Source organism: Nilaparvata lugens, chromosome 4 (genome assembly GCF_014356525.2).
Source record: "Nilaparvata lugens isolate BPH chromosome 4, ASM1435652v1, whole genome shotgun sequence".
Taxonomy (NCBI): domain Eukaryota; kingdom Metazoa; phylum Arthropoda; class Insecta; order Hemiptera; family Delphacidae; genus Nilaparvata; species Nilaparvata lugens.
This window is the reverse complement of record NC_052507.1, coordinates 32,468,269-32,489,850: the sequence shown is the minus strand read 5'-3', so window position 1 is coordinate 32,489,850 and position 21,582 is coordinate 32,468,269. Positions and strand designations below refer to the sequence as shown.

Genomic DNA, 21,582 nt, shown 5'->3' with positions numbered 1-21,582 from the left:
AGAATATCTGATGATATTTGAAATTCATCCATAGATAATTCTGTTATCTTGTAAAATTATATATTGCATTATCATCAGCATTATTGAAGTCATAACAATCTTGGCTAATGCTTGATAATCTTGAAGGAATTATGTTCTATTTCAAATCGCATTGGTTTCAGTAGAAATATTTATAATTTTTTTCCATTTAATAATAGAATAGAAATTTTATAGAAAGGTAGAGGTCAAAAAGAGAGGAAGAAAATTGTGACAGTGTTCCGTCAATCTATTAATGTAAACCCCTTTGCGTTCAATGGCGTTTGTCTTTCAGTATGGCCGATACGTGAGGATTGTATAAATCCTAAGTGATTAATCGATAAAGTGTCGTTCGTTTATGATGCTTTTAATTTGTCAATAATAACGCATTAGTCCTGTTGTACCATTGTAATATTTTGATAAATTTTTAATATATTATCGGAACATGTCTAGAATATTCGTTAATTCCATAATACTCGGTCTGCTTAGCCTATCTGGAAGACCTTCGTAAGACAAACAAAAGTATACACAAGTGTAGAATTGTGTTGATATTGCTGTTATTTCATGTTTTACCTGACGACAGTTATGAATTTTGAAGCAGTGTAATCTTTTAAACAATTTAAACACAACATTAAGTGAAAAACCTTTTTATTCATCGTCATTGAATGATTCGTTTGAGTGACACACAGGTAGCTTGAGGGTTACATTATTACTTTGAATTGGTATAATTTTTAGTTTCATACTATTTCTTTACAAGTACATGTGATATCTAATAATTTTAGAAGAATTATTCGTATTTATTTCAATACTTACATCATTAAAAGTGTATAACATATAACTTGAAAGAAATAATGAAAATTTGAATTTCGGTAATTACAAAGGCTTTCATGTTTTGAATGAATTGGTCGTAGAACTCTTTCATTAATCAAGTATATAATTTTTAAACTAGACTGAATGGTTGAAAACTAACTGATACAGTATCATATTTTGATATCATACTCCTTTTTAATAATATCTGTTCTTAAAATTTCCAATTTATACTACCGTTTATTATGATAAAAAGTTGATTTACTAAATAGTAACAACTTAATGACTGGTTATCAGTTTTTCAAATTAATAGTTTGTATTTTGGTAATCTGAGAAAAACATAATTCTAAAAGTAAAGAAACAATTTTTTTATACCGGTATTTATAATTTTCAAACATAGCCTAAATTTAAACTTACCGACCGTTTGTCTTCTACAATTTTTTGCAATTGTTAACGATTTTTATTTTCTTATAACTACTAACTTACCACATTGGAATCAACTTAACAATAAAAGGCTATTCACGATAACACTTGAATAAATTACCGTATTCATAATGCCATTGAAAGCCCAAAGGGCTAAAGTGCACGTCCAGTGCCAACATACCTGTCATAAAATTTTTGGTTGGGATCGATTTAGTATGTTATTTTGAGCACAAAATCACTAAAATTAAACGGCGGTCACTATAGTTTTTAAAATAAACTAAGTTCAAAGTAGCACAACTTTACATGCATTTAACCTATAAGTAGCTAAGGTTAGGAAAAGCTTTAGGTTGGGAAAAGCTTTAGGTTAGGAAAAGCTTTGGGTTAGGAAAACTCAGATTAGAATATCATAATTTGATGATTTCAATAATCAAAATGGCTGCTACTCATAGATTAAATGCATGTAAAATTGTGCTACTTTGAACTTAGTTCATTTTAAAAACAATAGTGACCGCCGTTTAATTTTTATGATTTTGTGCTCAAAATAACATACTAAATCGATCCCAACCAAAAATTTTATGACAGGTATGTTGGCACTGGACGTGCACTTACACCAATGTAATTTTTAAACTTACTATTATAGCCTAATTATTGTAGCTGAGACTTTTAATTTACTTAAAACGAATAAAACTCTTTCATTTTAACAGCAAAAACTATTGTTCTTTAGTTGCTCTAATACAAAAAATACTGTAATTTATCTGAGAATAAAAAAAAGGCTAACAAACATTCATGGTTAGCTTATGTTAGGTTAGGTTCATAGTTAGTTTAGCATTTCTGCAGTACGCATTGCATTGCATAAACAATTAGTTTTTAATGTATTTGGAAAATAAGCATGTATTTATATGAAGGTTATTGGCTTGTATTATTTAATTTAAATCTAAGGAAATTGTGGGTCTGATTGGTTGTGGATAAACTGAAGAAGTAAATAATAATAATAATAAGCAACCACAGTACCCTATCTAAGTTTTACTGTTTTATACCTAAAATAGAATGTTAGTAGTTGACCTCATAAATCTTGCGAGATTATATTTCATTATTTATATTTCAATACAGTATCTTGTATAATTTTTGTCAATAATACTTAGTAAGTTAGTTAAAATTATATAGGTACTTTTTCTGGTGTTTTGTGATGAAAATAATTGTTATTGGTTTGGTTTCAGATGTGAAGTTTTGAAAGCAAAAAATAGAAATTTGTAGATATGACTGATACACGTAGAAGGGTAAAAGTGTATGCTTTAAACATTGAACGGCAGTGGGATGATCGAGGTACCGGTCATGTTTCATCAAGTTATATCGATCGCCATAAAGGATTTTCGCTCTTGGTTAGAGCTGAATCTGACGGTATGTATTGTCTTATCATATCTTGCATGCGGTATCAATATTCAATGTAATGTGATCTAAATTTTAAACGTGAATAAGTAAACCTCTCTTTCAACATGTATTAACCTATACTTACTCACTTGTTGGTACTTGATATGTCTTCGCCGCATTTCAATGAACGGGGAATCTTTAAAATGTCCTCCCTTCAGCGGGGTTCACGTCAGTCCTTGTCAGTTTGCCCTTGCCAAATTTATGAATTGATACTTGAGTAGCAAATGATTAATGTTTACACATTCACTTTATTTCTGAAAAATTGAATTCTGATCAGTCATTGAATACACCAAGGCAACTTAATAGCTCTTTTAACTAACAATAATGATTATCATATGATTTTAAGTAGATAAATATTTTCGGTACCAATGTCATGGGTATTAGAGTAATTTATATTGTGGCTATGCATGCATGTTTTACCATGATTTTGCTAAATCTACTATAGGTACACTTGAACTAACGGTAAAGATCTATACGGACATTTTCTACTTGGGTCTCAACTTCATCAGTTCCATTACCCACGCACAAGCCTTGAACTCATGTGGGCATCATCCTCAGCAAAGTGATTGAAGTTTTTCAATGTTTGTTGTGTAACTTATTATTATGCTTCAAATTTCAACTTCTGTCTAAAACTCATTTTTTCCATTTTCAGGATCCCTATTATTGGAATCAAAAATTCAACCTGACACAGCCTATCAGAAGCAGCAGGACACACTCATCGTTTGGTCAGAAGGAGACAACTTTGATTTGGCTTTGAGTTTCCAGGAAAAAGCTGGCTGTGATGAGATATGGAGCAAGATTTGTGAGGTAAGCCTGCATCTCTCATTTTCTGAAATTTTAATTCACTTCTTGAGCTGTGTACAGACTTGATCGCCACAAACACACTCTGTAAGCTTTTTATCAGCTGATGATGGACATATTATGTATCTATTCATATATGTTTATGTACAAATCTGATACAGATACAGTAATATACATGTATAATAAGCATAGCATCAGCTGATGAAATGGAAAGCGTAAGACGTTTGATGAAGAAGAAAATTCAAGATCCTAAGATTAAGATTTTCTATTAAAACTTGATTTTATAGAATTTGAACTCTATCGTTGGATAGGCTAAACGTTTCATAAATATTTTCTGTCATTAACACGCACCCCCTCCCTCCTCCCAATTCTGAAAAATTTTGTCCCTGCCCTCTGATTATAAAAATCCTTTATGCGACCGCGGCGACGACAGAGAAGAAATAACTTTGAAAATAGTATTTTTAATACAATAATCAAAGGTATTTTTTCTCGTTGGTCGGCCATGGTTGTATGAACGAGTTCGTACCTTGAGAGTGTAACTTCTCTCTTTGCTAGTAAATTGACTGACACTTATGAGAATATTATTACACTATGTGACTGTACAAAAATGAAAATGGTGTGATAGTTGTTTGAAACACACCCAATCGCGTCAAGCATACAAAGTGGTTTCCACTCGGAAATTTAGCCTGTAGCCTACTCAAAAATCGCACAGCTGACGTCGACGTTCCAAAATTTTATTAATTTGAAAATATCAATCGAGAGGAAAGAAAGTATTAAAATATATGTTCTATCGATACCAATGATTCGCATATTTTCAGTGTCTTAGTAAAATTGGTAGAGTTCACTGCAGATGATAATGATCTAGCATCTGAAACTATAGTCGGTGCAAACATTATAGTCAGTGTATAGGCTAAAAAAAGTCCCAGGGTTGAAGGATTATAAGGACATTCAACTTTTTTGATGAAATTGGAAACATTGCGAAAGTTTTTTTTTGAATACCACTTTTCTCAGAATCATGGGGCGTCGTATTGCGTAAGAATTTTATATCAAATTAACGGGGAGAATGTCTTCATTCTATTAGTAACTGAATCATTTTTATTCGACCTATATTTATTTTTTAATTGATAATTATGCTTGTCAATGTCAAGACATTTCGAACAGAAAACATGAAATTTTCGACATGCTAAAAACTTTTTTGTTTCAAAAGATAAGTGTGTGGTGAAAGCGTGAAAGTTTCTCAGAAGTAATTGAAATTATTTTTCCAGTTGTCAATAGTAGTCGAAAAACTTATTTTGGCCTCTCAGGAGTTTCAAAGTCAAGGATAGCGGCTGAATAGTGTGCCACCATTAATTTGCTATCAAAAGCTGGGACCAACAAAAACAAAATAGGTTACAGAATTCTTGAAAAATTCAGTGACTGCAAGCCACATGATTATAAATAGTGGATCTGACAACCTTGCCTCGAATAATCCAAACAGTGTTTCATTGCAGCCTTTCATATAGGGATCAGCTGCTTGTTTTTTTTTTTGAGATAATTCAGTCAAATATATTGTAAATTGACAGCCTTTAACATACAATTTAGTACACAATGCATACTATGCAGGCGCCCTTCTAACTTTGGAATATTCTTGAAGACCAAAATACAAACCTTCGACTACTTTTTACAATTGGAAAATAATTTCAATTATTTCTGAGAAACTCACGCTTTCATCACCCACTTATCTTTTAAAACAAAAAAGTTTCTAGCATGTCGAAAACTTCATGTTATCTGCTCAAAATCTCTTCACATTGACGAACATAATCATTAATTAAAAAATAACTAAAGGTCGTTTAAAAATGATCAAGACACAAATATAATAGAGACATCCCCGTTAATTTGATATAAATTTTTTACGTATTACGACGCCTCATGATTCTGCGAGATGTGGTACCTATTCAAGAGAAAAACAAATTTTTGCGATGTTTCCAATCTCATCAAAAAAGTTGAATTTCCTTTTTAGGGTAACCGTCCACTGGAACCGTATTCAACTAATCCATTCGGCCGTTGAATCGGACGAATCTGCCGGCAGTTAATTCGGCCGAATATGGTCGTCCATTGGAACCGTTTACGTCAGTCTAGTTCACTAGTTTTCTGAACTATTGGATATTGAATAAATATTGAACTACTATCACAGCCACCAAAATTTTTCATAAACAATAATTATTATATTGAGACTTAGAAAATTGAATAAACAAATATCCACTAAATCAGTTATTCATTACAATAATCTTACCTTCCGATTCTATTTTGTTCAGCAATCTTTGTCCACAGATTCCTTTGAACATCACGACGATGATATCTCGCATATCTCACAATGGAACATGCTCTTGAACCAAACTTATCAACTTTTCACTGTCCATAGTTACAACTTTTTAAAGCAGAACAACTTCAAAAAACTAAAACAAACAATTTTAGGTTAGGAACACTATGTTGTCTCAGCTCGACTAGTTAGTTCGGCTGGATAGAGCCGGAAAATCCTATTCAATTCGGATCGAAAAATTGATCGGCCGGAGACGGCTGTGCACGGCCGTATGAACCTGTTGCAAATTCCTTTCTTTGTTGGGGGATCGTTGGGACGAGTTCGGTAGTTTTCGGCTGATGCTAGTTCGGACGAAAACGGTTCTATTGGACGGCCCACCTAATCCTTCAACCCTGGAACTTTTTTAGCAATACTGGCATGTCGGGGATGATATTCTACATCCAGTTCTGACGTTATATTTGAGAAAGTTGCAATTTTACACGATTCGGCAACCTTGTAATTTCTTCGGATGGATTGCCAAGTCTCAACTTATTTTACACAGAATACAGTTTGCAGCACAAGGATTTATGGTCAATGCTATTTCAAAAAGGGCTACACTCTCTTTTTTGCTCTTTCGCTGACAATTATTTCACAGGGAGTGAAACAAGGAGATAGCTTGTAGGCGACTCTTTTCAATATTGCTCTGCACAGTGTATTGAAGAATGTAGACCAGGGGGCACCCTCTTCCACAAAGCAACTCAAATATGTAGATATATCAGCTAGAGACACCACAGTACTAAAGGAAACCTTCAGGAAAATGGAACACGAGGCAGAAAAGATAGGCTTAAAAATTAACACTGCAAAAACTAAATACTTGCATGTTGCAGCTACATCTGGAAGAAGAGCTCCTGGGAATTTAGTCATAGATATGAATGAAATAGAGGGTGTAGCATCATTCAAGTATCTCGGGGCAACACTGAATAAGAAAAACGAAATGAGTGAGACCATCTGTGAAAGGATCCAAGCTGGAAATAGAGCATTTACGCGAATGCAAGCCTATTCAGGAGCCGTCTGATTAGATTAGATTAGATTCCTTTATTTATGTATGTTACAATAATTACTGGCTTATACACTAATTTACATTAAATGACGATAATGCTAGTTATTCAAAGAATTTTACAAAGTATAAATAATTAATCAATGAGAATAAAGATTGAATGCAATTGAAATAACGATAATACTTGTGATGTAACTTCATAAATCGGCGGTGTTTCAACAAATAATTGTCGATTCTCTAAGAAGGATATAAAATATCCTTCCCATTAACACACGACCGGGTTGTGATGAATTAGAGCTGTTGGGAATTATAACACCCATAACAAGTAATGTTCAAATAAGAAACTCTACTTAATAAGTTAAAAACTAGTTGATTTGAATCTTAGAATAATGGGATGAATGTATGAATGAAATTAGAGTGAGTAATAGTGAATGCAATATTGCATTGATAATTAAAATTAGATAAATGGAACAAACGTTATAGAGTGGGATTTAAATTAAAATTTTAGAAATTGATTGAGTAATATTGACAATATGCAATACTAAAGATCAGAGAATCTTGAGATGGGAAGATGAATTATTATGTAGAATGGAGATGGGATGTAGAAAATGGATGAATGAATGGAATGAAGAATGGAAAGAAAGGGAGATTAGAATATTTGTCATGCAGTGCTCTAGGGTTGTTGGACAGACTCAGTCATTTTCTCTATAACATACTTTTTCAAAGACAGGATGAAGCCCGCTAGGCTCTCAATGCATCTAATAGAGTTGGGAAGTTTATTCCATTCACGACAAGCACTGACAAGGAACAATTTGGAATAGATAGTGGTTCGATGATTAGGTATCCTGAGAGTATTTGCATCAGTTCTAGTATGGGAAGCGTCTATCCTCCTACCATCGGAAACAAATTTGAAATCATTTTCGAAATAGTTGGGATTGCCATATTTTAAAGTATCTCTAACAAGTTTGATTATTCTGAAACGTCTCTGATCGGGGAGCTTCAGGGTAGAACTAGCAATGTGTGCTGGGGTGATATGTTCATGGCGTTCAAGAGAGTAAACAAAACGTAGACAATAATTTAGGCAGCGCTGCATTTTATCATTGAGTGTAACTTGCATGTCATTGAGGACGGAGTTGCAGTACATGAAATGTGGAAAAATACGAGATTGGACCAGTAATAATCGTATACTTCTAAGAAGGACATCTTGTAATTTTTTAAGTAAATGCATTGCTGAGAAAACCTTTCTACAGGTTTTATTGATTTGTTCTGACCAGTCGAGGTTTTTATCCATAATGATGCCTAAGTTTTTCACTGAGTTGCAGTAGGGAATCACATTACCATCAACAGTTATTTTATGTATCGAGTTGAAGTCGAAATTGTTTACTAAACGTGAGTAACCAATAATTATGGGTTGTGTTTTGGTTGGGTTGAGTCTCAGGCCGTTTCGTCTTGTCCATTCCACTATCGAACTTATGTTTTGATTCATATTTTGCACGGTTCCATTTAGTTTAGTGATAGGACAACTTGCATAAATTTGAAGGTCATCTGCATATGTATGGAAACTGGAAAATTTTATAGAAGAGGGGAGGTCATTTGCATACAGAGTAAAAAGAAGAGGGCCTAAAATTGAACCTTGAGGAACACCATGAAAAACATTTAACCAATTCGACCTGTTCTCTCCAAGAGAGACACATTGTTTCCTATCTGTGAGATATGAATTAAACAAACTATAGATTGATGACTAAAACCAAGAATAGCTAATTTTCTCAGAAGAACTTTGTGATCAACAGTATCAAATGTTCTAGAAAAGTCAAAAAGAGTCAATATTGTACATTTTATTTGATCCATTGCCAACCTAATATCATCAGTGACACGTAGAAGAGAAGTTTCTGTTGAATGACAGTTATGAAGCTTCTTTTTTTCTCAAGGAAATCAGTAACTTGTGCATGTACATGTACAAGTCTTTCAAGTACTTTTGATAGTGCGGATAAGATACTGATAGGTCTGAGGTCTTCAACTCTATTTGGAGATGGAACTTTATTCAAAGGACGAACTAGAGCAGCCTTCCAACTTTCAGGAAAAAAAACTGTTCTCAAGAGACTTATTGAAAATGAATGTGATAGTTGGTAGTACAGCAAAGAGCATTTTCTTGATAAATTTGATTGGAATTTTGTCAGCCCCAGTGGCATTGCTATGAATAGTGCTGGATTGCTTTGAAAGCTTTCAATTCTGAAATTGGATGGAAGTAGAATTGATCTTCTAATGCTATGTTGAGGTTTGTTACTTGATCATTGAGGTTATTGCAATGATTTCTTATTGCTGACTCATCACGCTGATTTGAATGTGAAATGAAATGATTGTTTATATCGGCTAGAGGTTAGTCAATTTGTATTTGCGATTTCTGTTTGCCAAGACCGAATTCTTTGATACCACGCCATAGTGATGAAGAGTCTTGTTTGTTGTCAGTCATGAATGAATTCAGGTACCTGATCTTTGAGTTACGTAACTGTTGTTTTACTATATTTCTAAGGCTCCTATACTCGATTAGACTGTCTAAGTCGAATGTCTTCCTGAATTTCCGGTGAGCTTTGTCTCTTCTACCCATCATTTTCAGTATGTCGTCAGTCATCCACGGTACACGTCGTTTTTTTATTTATTCTCCGAGTAACATAAGGCGCATGTTTGTCATATAAGTTAAGAATCCAATTCTCAAAAGTCTCTACCATTTCATCAACTGAAGTTAAGGCTTCAATTTGATGCTATGGAGTCTGAGCTACATCAGTCAAAAAAGAGGGTTCATTGAAATGTTTAAAGTCTCTAAAAGTAATGAATTTCTGTGCTGGTTTTGGTGGCTTATGAGAGAGCACACAGTAAATCAGGTCATGTCCAGATTAGCAGAGAGGCGAAAGTAAAATTATACCTCAGCTTAGTACGCCCTGTAGTGTGACCTATGGCTCGGAGACATGGACAATGACAGAGAAAGATAAAAACAAACTCCATGTCTTTGAAAGAAGAGTACTGCGGAATATTTATGGCCCAGTACAACAGGGGTTGAAATGGCGAATCTGTTCCAACAAGGAATTGGAAGACCTGAGGGAAGGACAGACCATGGTTCGATTCATAAAGGCTCAAAGAATCAGGTGGTTGGGTCATGTGAAAAGGATGACTGCGGGCAGAATCCCTTAAATTGTGATGCGGGAAAGGCTTCACAATAGGAGACACAGAGGGAGACCCAGGAAAAGATGGATGGATGAGGTGCTGAATGATGTTAGGAGTTTGGGAGTGAGGGGTGGAGAGGCATAGTCAATGATAGAGATGCGTGGAGGTTGATAGTTACGGAGGCCAAGGCTCACCATGGGCTGCAGCGCCATACAAGAAGAATTATTTCACAAGCTCTGGATGCCGTGAAATCTGGCAGCTCTGTACTCTATAATAACAATGCTACAAACTAAGGTTTACTATAGATTAAAATAACTATAATACCTACTTGTGTTTTCAGTAAGTAGCAGTAAATTAACAATTCAAATAAAATAAAGTACTGTAGATTTTAATTTTAAACCTAATCAGATTAAAAGTATGTGAATCATTTTGCTACTTTAAAATGAAAGCTGTTTTATTGCAAAATGAATATTTTCTGACTTCATGAAGATGATAAATGTTGTCATTATTTTGCAGGTTCAAGGCAAGGACCCCTCTGTTGAAATTACGCAAGATATCGTTGAAGAATCCGAAGATGAGAGATTCGATGAGATGGCTGACGCTGATCCTCCAGTGGAGTTGCCTCCCTGCGAGATCAGTAGACTGGAAGAGATCAGTGATGTAAGTAAAGCAATTGCTTTCAACTACAACTATCCAACCAGTTTTATTATTCAAAAACAATGAATTACGATTACGCTACAGAATCTCGATTAACCTTCTATTGAGATATCAATTTTAATCAACTTATTTATTTATCGGATAAAGCAAACAAATACATTCAGAAAAGACGGGAACAGGCTTTTGCCCGAAACTTCTCTTAATTTTATCTCTTAATGTTCTAGATATGTAATTGAGAGTTCTGTGTGTGTGAATTTGCAATGTATGGAATAACTCATCCTATTTTAATAAAATACGATACGGTTGCGTTCATGGAAAAAGATCTGTTGCTTGAATTCCAAGAAAGCAGTTACGATTTAGTTGTCAGATGAGTTTTAGTGGTTTAAGTGGGCTATGACGATATTTTGGAACTGTTAGTTTGAAAGCGTTGTTTTTCCTAAGTGATGTCTTGAGTTTGGGGAAAAGTATATAAGCTCCTAGTGATCAAGTCAGGCTTGTTTGGCGGGTTGATCGAAAATATTTCATTCAATTTGCTGAAGAATCAGCACTGTGAGACCTAGTGGTGGATCACAACGATTCCGGAAGTCATTTCAACTGATCTCTTCAATTATCTGATACTATTCACGCTTAACATCATCAATAGTAGTTTTCTACATATAATTGAATCATTCTTTGGTAGATTTACGCTGAACTATTGCCTTTGCTGCATCTGTGATCAGTTAAATTCACATAGGATATTTAAAAATTTAAATTGATGATAATTCTTATAATGTTCATTGTTTATCGATTTATGTTAGCAATTTCAATTTTAGCATGATGTTTGACGTAATCTATACATTTGATGCAAAATTATGATTAATATTAATAAATAATTCATAATTTTTGTTTTTGTTTTGCAGATTGTCGGTGGTTATTTGGGAACACCGTTGAGGAAAAAGAGGTTGGCCACAGCAATAGACGCTGAAGGCTATATAAGAAAGTTATTGAACCTATTTCATATGTGTGAGGACTTGGAGAATATGGAAGGTCTTCATTGTCTCTACGAAATCTTCAAAAACATTTTTTTATTGAACATGAACTCTATATTCGAAGTTATGTTTTCAGGTAATTACAATAATATCTGAGCAAACAGTTAATTTATTTAATACTTTTTATACATTTATTACAATATAAGTTTTTAATAATCATTGTTAGAATTTTTATCATCAACCTCTAGAAGATTGATATTGTATGAAATTATGTTTCAAGATGGATGAAATGAAACTGTGTTTCAAGATCATCATGTACATTTCAAGTTTTCATCATCAACCTCTAAAATATACACTGTACTCGGATAAATTACATTAACTTTACCTAGATTGTATCACGTTTCTGCTGATACATTCAAGTTAAGCCTTCAATAATTATTTGCATCTGTCATAAAATTGTGTATTTTTTTGTTTAATTTGAATTGGCATTCGCAATTATGAATGACGATTGGTCGAAACTGGTTATGTCTCCATGAAGATATTAATCTCCAGTTATTAAAATCTGATGTAGTCTGCACGTTTTTCGAATCAAAGACTTGAATCTTGTAAAATGCTCACTGAATTTTCTTGAATGATCTTGTACTGAGCGATGGTATTTAATAGATGACTTGCTGTCACTATTGCAGATGACTTAATTTTCGATGTGGTTGGGTGTTTGGAGTACGACCCTAGCTCACCAACACCAAAGAGACATCGACACTACCTCAAAACTACAGCAAAGTAAGTAATTCCATTCATCATTAGATTATTTATTCCGATGTCATTAAATCTGCTCGTCAATTCAAATATTATGAATTAATTTTCCATTTTGTCAAATAATAATTTTCTATGTGATGTAAATTACACCCATCTTGTGAATTTCTACGTGCTTGTTTGATTATATAATCACTCTTGTAGCTATGAAATAAATTTGTCGATTCAGTAAAAATTTATTAATGGAATTGCTAATCCAGCAGTTTGTGTGGTATCCATCATATTGGTTGCGACCAGAAAACTCTCGACACCAGACGTGAGCCAGCCTGGTCACTCGATATTATTATTTTTATCACATTGGATAAGTGATAAAAACTTATCCTACCACTAGATGGTTGAATAGTAGTAGAATATCCGCTACTACATATTTGGACGGGTAACCGCTGGAGGCATGGTTCGCTCTCAGTTTTGGGCTTTCAAGTCATGGGTCTGGGTACATAAAAGCTGGTTAAATTACTAGTTTTAAGGCCTGGGCAATCAGATTTTATAACCAATCACCATAAGATATTAGAGAATAACCTGAGAAGGAATACAAAAACAATATTAAAAATCTCCTATTGAAGAAATGTTGTTATAGTTTAGAACAGTATTTTAGCATTAGGTTGGAAAGTGTAGAATGATATGATAATTTTGTTTTTTTAGTGTTAACTGTTTGATTTTTATGTATATTGACAGTGCCTTCACTATATTTTATTATAACGTGTCTTGGGCAATAAATTAAATTTGAATAAAGTTGAAAATAATTCATTTGGATGTTAACTCTTTGATTTCTATATTGTAAATTGAGTTGAAATGTAATAATGCTTTGCTTTGCGTTGCAGATTCAAAGAAGTGATTCCTATCGCGAATCCAGAACTTGTTGCAAAAATACATCAAACGTACCGGGTCCAATACATCCAGGATGTTGTCTTGCCGACTCCGTCAGTCTTCGAAGATAACATGCTGCCAACTCTTTCCAGTTTTATATTTTTCAATAAAGTTGAAATTGTCACATTGATCCAAGTGAGTACAATTAATTCAATGAGTAATCATTAGTAACCCGTAAAAAACTGGTGATGGTTGGAAGTATACTATAGTGATATACTAAGCTCATTGAGCTCGAAACTATGATTACTTTTTAATGAATTGGTTCTATAAAACTTGAATGAATTATTAAAGAGTTTTAGTTGGCCGCTAATTATTATCAAACGTTTTACTAAAAATATTAATTTTCTTGTAAAATGGAAATGTTCAGTTGTATAGTATTTGGCTAGAATAATATCATATTTCTTAATGAGTCATTTTCTAGATCTCAGATATGAGTTTTCTTGAACGACGCTAGTTAATTTTTAAGTTTTTTGCTGGATTTCTTCGACTAGAGAGTCATTATAATGTTAGTTTTTTAGTCCATCATAGTGAGTATACATTTTTTTACGGTTTGTGTGGAGGTACTGTAATAGGTCATCATCCACTAGGACTTTTTCTTGTAAAATATGATATCAGCTCACATATTTACAACTGAATTGTTGAAAAAAATATTCAAATTGGTGCTATATTTATACAATAGATACTACAATATCATTCTAAACTAAGAATGATTGGGAAGGGAAAGGAAAGTCGCTAAGATTTTGCAAAGGTTTTGTGGAAAGTCGCACGAATTCTAAGGCTTATGTGAATTGTTATGCTATGAATAATATTTATGTTTTTTTTCACCTTTCAGGAAGACGAAAAATTTCTGAATGATCTCTTTTCCCAGTTGACCAGTGAAAGTACGCCGGAACTGAAGCGGCGTGATTTGATTTTATTTTTGAAAGAGTTTTGTAATTTCTCGCAAAACTTACAGGCTCAAGGGAAAGAGTCATTTTTCAAGGTATCTACTCATTTTGATCCGCTAATATTATCAAAATTTTAACAGTGAGGTAATCCTAAATGACAGTATTTACATGTGTTCTTTGAATAATTTATTCGGAAACTGCTTACAATTCACCAAATATTCTTTGCTTCTTTAACAGGATTTTTATGCTTTCTAGAGCTTTAATTTCCCCATTCAGTTTTGAATTTGTTCTTATTCTCTTAATCACTCGTTTTCCGAGCAGAAGGATTTTAGTTGAATAATAATAATTCTTTACTAACATAATCAGTAATCACAGAACCGATCTTTCACCTTGAAATATAAATTATCAATAATCAATCTATTGATCATGAAATGTTCAGCCCAATTCTATTCCTCTATTTTCTCCTACCATCTTTTATTGACTAGCTAACATTTTGCCGAGAAAGTAATCCAATTTTTTTTCTATTTTGCAGACTGTGTCTACACTTGGTATTCTAAATGCCCTTGAAATAAGTTTATCTTCAGATGACGTCCAAACAAAGACTGCTTCCATAGACATTTTAACTTCACTTGTTGAGTTTTCCCCTTCCATTGTCAGAGAACATACATTACAACAATCATCTACACTAGATGAGGTAAGTCGTCTAATTTTTACAATTTTAGAGGCCTGGGGCCTTTTATTTGACATACCTGTAACGTCAAGGATAATAATAATATCATTGTAAAACATGTAAATCTACTTTTATTGATTTAGATTGAAACTGTCTTTATTAAGTGTTTCACTGTATTGGCTCAACAAATAATTCCCATTAAAAAATTTGTTCTTGCCATTAATAAATACTTTTCTTTGCGGTTTTTTTTATTATATAGGTACATTTTTAATGTTTAATCCTATTTTCGAATGTTTCAGGAACTGATCCTGCTGAATGTTATTATTGAGCAAATGATCTACGATACTGATCCAGAGTTGGGAAGAGCTGTCCAGCTGATGGGTGTTTTGAGAATACTCATCGATCCCGAAAACATGTTAGCTTCAACCAATAAGACAGAAAAAACCGACTTTCTTAACTATTTCTATAAGCATAGCATACACGTCCTTATAGGTGAGTAATTGATTCGTATTTATGCTCTACGTCATGATTACATAACACGTGTTCATAGAAACATTTTCATTTTTTGATTTGAAAAATAATTAATTTCTCAATAATCATAACATATTGATAGCTGTATTTGGAAATAAAACCGATTGTGTCAAACGGCAAAATCTCATTTACATTTCATTTTCCATAATAATTACTCTTTTCATTTTTTATGAAAAGTTTTCTATAAAATTATTTTTTGAATCTTATAATATAGTTTTTTACTAGATTAGAATCTAAAGTAAGAATATATTCTTACTGTAAGGAACTTGAACTTTAAAAATTGACTATACTAGTTATACTGTAACGGGAGGAGGTATCTATAACACTACCCTACACCTGACATCATTGTAACGGGTGGAGGTATTAATAACACTACCCCACACCTGACATCATTTGTAACGGTGGGAGGCCAGGGGGACTTTGTTAGCACCCCATTTCCTAACAAGGAAAAAATTGCTTTTAAAATCTCCTCTCAACTATTAACCTGTTTAAATTATTTGAATCCACAGTTGGGAGCTTTGGATGGATTCGTTCATGCAAATGCCAAGATCTTCACTACTGTTTAACAACACCTTTTTTAGCAACTAAGTAACAACACGATCCAGGAACGTAAAATAAAAAGTTCTGGTAGAAATGCTACTGACATTAATTTATTAGTTGTATTCAAATATAAAATATTGGTGATCTTTAAAATTCTGTTACATCCAATCATAATCTTCACTGTAAACAATCTGATTATTTATTCAATTACTTGTTTCAAAAATTACAACATTAAAAAATTTAATTTCAAATAACATTTCTCAAATGAAGACTTCATCGCAATGATTCATAATATTGAAATGTAGACAAGAATTTGCTAACTCACTCTACAATAAATTTAGTGCCTCGGTCAATTTGTCTGGTCCAATCTATTCGAGCTTAATAAAATCATTTTGGCACTCACCATGGAATCGAAAGTTTAAAAAATAAATCGGCACTCACAATCACTCACGTTTACATTTTAACTATTTTCCAGACTACATATTTTTTAAATCATACAAAATAATAAATAATAAGGATATTTTCCATCTAAATAGGCCAAAGCCTAATGACTTGTTCTGTGACTACATCTTCTCGCTCTTCCACTCGAATTTTCCAATTTGCAAGAAAACACGTGGAGTGCCCGGCCTAATTTCAGGTTAAAACGTCGTGGGGTCGCACGGTTCAAATACATTTCTAAATACGTTTGCATTAATTTCATTACGAAATCCAAGCCAGTATTGTGAAATGCTAGAAGACTGCAAAACTTTGGATGGATAAGAAGCAAGTTGGCAAATCTTTTATGGCAACACAAAATTTAGGTGCTTACTTCGTGCTTGAATAAATTCTTTAACAATTAAAAACAAGGTTCACTAGAGTTAATATTGGAAAAATTTAGTTCAATTTTGATCAGTTTAACAACCTGAAAGAAAGGCACAAAAAAAACTACAATTCAAACCTCTCAATATTCACCATATTACAATACGTACATCTTACCGTACAGCATGCGATTATTCTTAGGTATTATACTTTCTTATGAAAGAGTTCGGCACACATTGGAATCACTTGAATAACTAACCTGTTATTCAATGCTTATGTCTCAATTATTCTTAATGTGATTCAATCTAAATTGCTAAATTTTTGACAATAATGCATAGAACTGCTTTGATGGAATTAGGACTAAAAATTCAGTATAATTATTTTATTGCTTTTATTTAATAAAAAAATATAATTGATAATTAATTATTACGGGTTGATTATGAGATAAATCACTTGAAGTTCGAACAAGTACTTTATCATGCATGTCGTAAGATTTTATGCCTTTAAAAATCAATTGTCAATAATATTTATGTGCTGAGTGCTGACATAATGATTTGAATACTTTCAATTTGAATGTGTCTCTCTTTTCCATTTATGAATATATTTTTGCGTTTTCAGCTCCCCTTCTAGCCAATACAGTTGACAACCATCCAGCTAAAGATGATTATCAAACAGTCCAGTTACTAGGTTTAATATTGGAGCTGCTATCGTTCTGTGTGGAACACCATACCTATCACATCAAGAACTGCATTCTTAATAAGGATCTTTTGAGACGAGTATTAGTTCTAATGAAGTCGAATCACACGTTTCTGGTTCTTTGTGAGTATGCATATTTTAGATATTAATTTCCCCATGTAGGATCTGTAGCATTAAGTCCACCTACTATATTATAGAACTTGGCGTTTTCCAACGATATTCATTATTTATAACTATTGTCCGGTTTATGAATTACATTTATCCCTTCTTCTTGCTAATTTGAGAATCTTGGCATAAACGTTTTTTGGGTTGATCTCTAAGCCGCTTTTACACATTATTTTTGACTCCTTCATTGAATTGAAAATGTTTCTGTTTTAAACCCCTGTTTGAAGGGTGCAAAAAGATGGAAGTCTTGTAGTTTATGGTCGTGGTTGAAGGATAACCCTCTCCAGTCTCTCTTGTGAATGTTCTACCATTATTAACTTCCACGACTAAACATCTGACAACAGCACGTTGCTGTTGCTTGGTGCAATTCTCAAGCAGACTTGCCCTCGTTAACTGAGTAAATTTGCGGTTATCATCTTTACAAAATAAGGTTGATTAACGATTCAGATATAATCGTGAGGCTGCCAACTTCATGTCCTGAAACTTTCATCTATATCAATTCATATCAATTCAGACGGCTATGAGAAGTAGTAATTTTGTCTTGTTCCTCTGAACGTCTCTCGTATAATTTATTAATATAGTGATTGTGAACTTTTTTACTTTTCTTGCCCTTTTACCATAGGTAAGGAAAGTATTGCTTTCCAAAAAAAATCAATATACCCGAATCTATATTTCTATACGTTTCAATCCAAAAAAGTGTTTTTTTTTTTTTATTGATCAGTGTGTGTGTATTGAGTGTATGTATCAATGATTTTCATTGATACATATCATACATTTCATTCATACATTTCATTTATCATACATATCATTTTCATTGATACATACTCATGTATCATTGAGTATGTATGTATGATTTTCTCGGCCTATACCTTTGTACACGATATATCATCTTCCAATTGACGGAATGACTTGAAATTTGGAACTTGAGGTCCTTACACCACTATAAGGAACCGACACGAACAATTTCGATCAAATGCAATTCAAGATGGCGGCTAAAATGGCGAATGATGTCAAAAACCGGGTTTTCCGCGATTTTCTCAAAAACGGCTTTAACGATTTTGATAAAATTTATAACTAAAATAGTCATTGATAAGCTCTATCAACTGCAACAAGTCCCATATTATATGTAAACATTTTTGGAACTCCCCCCCATCTATGCAAAGTTTGATTTTAGATTTTCCAATTATCAGGCTTCAGATACAATTCAAACGAAATATTTCACTTAATCTTTCACAAAGATTGAGCATGAAAATCTCTACAATTAATGTTCAGTAACATTTTAACCTAAAATTGAAAATAAGCTCGAAATTCGAGAAATTGTAATTATTCAAATGCAAAGATGATGAGAGAGGCAACCAGTCCGGTTACTTAAGGGATTTCGTGGGCACTTCGTGAAGATGGAAACAGACCTAAATATTCTGATTCCAGGGTACCTCAGGATATCCGAACCACTTGATGCGCATTTGGGGGTCGCGACTGGGCCGCGTAATGCCGATTCAAAATGGCGGATCCAGCATTAATTAAAACGGTCATAGAAATAGTTACCATCCATGATAGAGACCTCTAGTAAACGAGAATCGAATCTCAATGAACTATTCTACCAAGTTTGTTATTACACATTTCCACCTAAAACATGATTTTAACCTACAAAAATGCACTTTTTCAAAAACATTCAATTTTTCACGCGAGTTTTTTTTCTGAATAACTACTTTCAATTACAATTTTTGGATATTAAGTGCCAGACAAAACTTATTTGAAATAGAATTTATTCCCATTTGTTTCAAGTTTTTATCACTTTTTGTTATGGAGTTATGATTTTTTTAGGATGTCATTCCAGCCGCTGAGACAATTAACTATCATTAAAACTGAACTATAAAATTAATTCTTCACGACTACTTCATGATAAATACTTGAAATGGTCGCATTCTATTTGTTACAACTAGCCGAATAAGAATATTGATTAGAAAGCAACGAATATATTTTTCATTATTGATAAATTCAAGATGGCGGTCATAACTAATAAATTCTTTTATATCGATTTCTATTCAGTTATAGTGAGAGATTATCGGATTGATTCTACCACCAAAGTGTTCTTAGCTACCCAAAATAGATATTAATCTCATTTTAATTACTATTTCTATGATTAATTTAGTTTCAAAAACGTGAAACATACAATCTTCGGGGACGAAATTTCACTTTCCACTCTGTAAATGTATTCACAGTGAACATAATCTGCTATTACTGAAACTGTGTTGTAGAATATTTCCAAAGCTTTAAAATGACATCTCTAGTTGAGGGCTGTAAGTCCATTTTTCACTTTTGGAGCGTCATTGGAGAAAAAGAGTAAAGTATGGTTTGCAGTCAAAGTTACATTTTTCCCTCCATATTGGGCCTATGCTAAACCTCACAATTAGAAAATCGTGTATCTCAATAATCCTTGAAGGTACAGACTTGGAAATGGTATCAATCTCTTTGTCACCATGTGTAGAAGAGGATATACATGATGGCAACCTTAAAAATAGTTTTCATCATAAAAAAACAAGATGACTGCAGAAATTTGTAGATTTTTACAATACTGCCTGTAATTATGGAAATGTTAATGATACCGGAACTTTTTCCTACAGAATTGTTCAGAATGGAATGGACTATAGAATTGGATGAATAGATTTGGTTTATATTATATACAACGTGAGTTACTGAGCTCAATATTGTAAGTCATTATTGTAATTCTGCCGCCATCTTGTTTTTTAATGATGACAAGTACTTTTGCGAACTTGATCATAGATATTCTCTCTCTCTACAAGTGATTACATGGAAATTGATACTATTTTCAATGCTGTATCTTAGAGGAGTTGTGAGATACACTGTTTATTCACTTGTTAGGTTTGGCGTATGTTGAAAAATTCTTGTTTTTCTGCCTCAAGCTGTACTTTTATTTTTTATCGTGCCGCTCTAGGTATCACAAATTTACCTACATATTTATCTCCATATTAGGGCCTTGCTAAACCTGACAATTAGAAAACCGTGTATCTCAATAATCCTTGAAGGTACATACATGGAAATGGTATCAATGGAAGTGATAATAGTTATTTGTGCAACTAGTGCACAAAGTGACAGTTTGCTGCACCGAAAGAAACGTTTACGCATGAGCCGTAGGCGAGTGCGGAATAATGGTTTCTTGAGTGCAACAAACGAACTTTGCGCACATATTTCACATTAAATTTTTCCTACAGTTACCATTGTATATGAAAAGTGGGTAATTATGGGTAAAATGATGGCTGAAATCCATCAAATGTTTGTGTGTGTGTGATGTTGTTATTAATAACAACCTTAATTCATTTAAAAATTAATAATCCAATTAAAGTTGAAAATTCTCAGCCAAAGTTCTCATTTTTATTCATTCAAGAATCAGAAAAAATACAGATAAAACAAAAAATTCGCATTCAAAATACACGCCAACAGCTGATTTGGATGGCTGCAAGATGGCTGAACCGACAAGCGCGCGACCTATCGGGAAGAATCGTACCTAACCTCATTTCATCCAGCAAAAAACAGTATTCAGATATTTAGACTTATGACTTTTAGACTAAAATTACCGAAAAATACTTTAAGCAAACTAAAAAATATTTATAAAATAACATAGACAACAGAAAATATTTTATTGTAGTATATTCTAATGTTATTTTATTGATTTTATTTGTATGGATTTCGAACGGTAATTATTTAACCTGAAAATTCGAATTTCATAATGTGTGTTTGCTACATTTCTCATTGCTTGGAGTTGAAATAATTATTACTGTCAATAGAAAAGAAACATTATTTATTATTAAATGATGAGAAGTTATTATTTAATTATGATTTAGATAAACATTATTATTGTTTTGGATGTCTAGATTGGGATTTTATCATAAATATGTAGCCATACAGCCATTGATGATTCTTATCTAACCACAGACATTGTTACCAACTTAATTTTTATTTTCCTGCACTGGTGCTCCATATAACCTACCAACTATTTTGCG

General features: G+C 33.0%; 1 protein-coding gene across 5 annotated transcripts in view; it reads left to right on the top strand.

Moving 5' to 3' along the window:
- Positions 1-91: 91 nt before the first annotated feature.
- The window catches only part of LOC111061044 (serine/threonine-protein phosphatase 4 regulatory subunit 3A), a 36,111-nt gene continuing 14,620 nt past the window's right edge, over positions 92-21,582 (top strand). For 4 of the 5 annotated variants that reach the window (XM_039427353.1, XM_039427352.1, XM_039427350.1 and 1 more), the window contains exons 1-11: positions 92-704; positions 2,463-2,643; positions 3,326-3,480; positions 10,485-10,628; positions 11,525-11,729; positions 12,280-12,373; positions 13,228-13,408; positions 14,106-14,255; positions 14,693-14,854; positions 15,130-15,322; positions 17,318-17,518. In XM_039427353.1, the coding sequence (XP_039283287.1) occupies positions 2,502-2,643; positions 3,326-3,480; positions 10,485-10,628; positions 11,525-11,729; positions 12,280-12,373; positions 13,228-13,408; positions 14,106-14,255; positions 14,693-14,854; positions 15,130-15,322; positions 17,318-17,518 (1,627 nt within the window). In that variant the 5' untranslated portion in view covers positions 92-704; positions 2,463-2,501. Of the gene's footprint in view, positions 738-2,462; positions 2,644-3,325; positions 3,481-10,484; positions 10,629-11,524; positions 11,730-12,279; positions 12,374-13,227; positions 13,409-14,105; positions 14,256-14,692; positions 14,855-15,129; positions 15,323-17,317; positions 17,519-21,582 lie in introns of all 5 variants that reach the window. The other variant, XM_039427349.1, reaches the window with a different exon arrangement.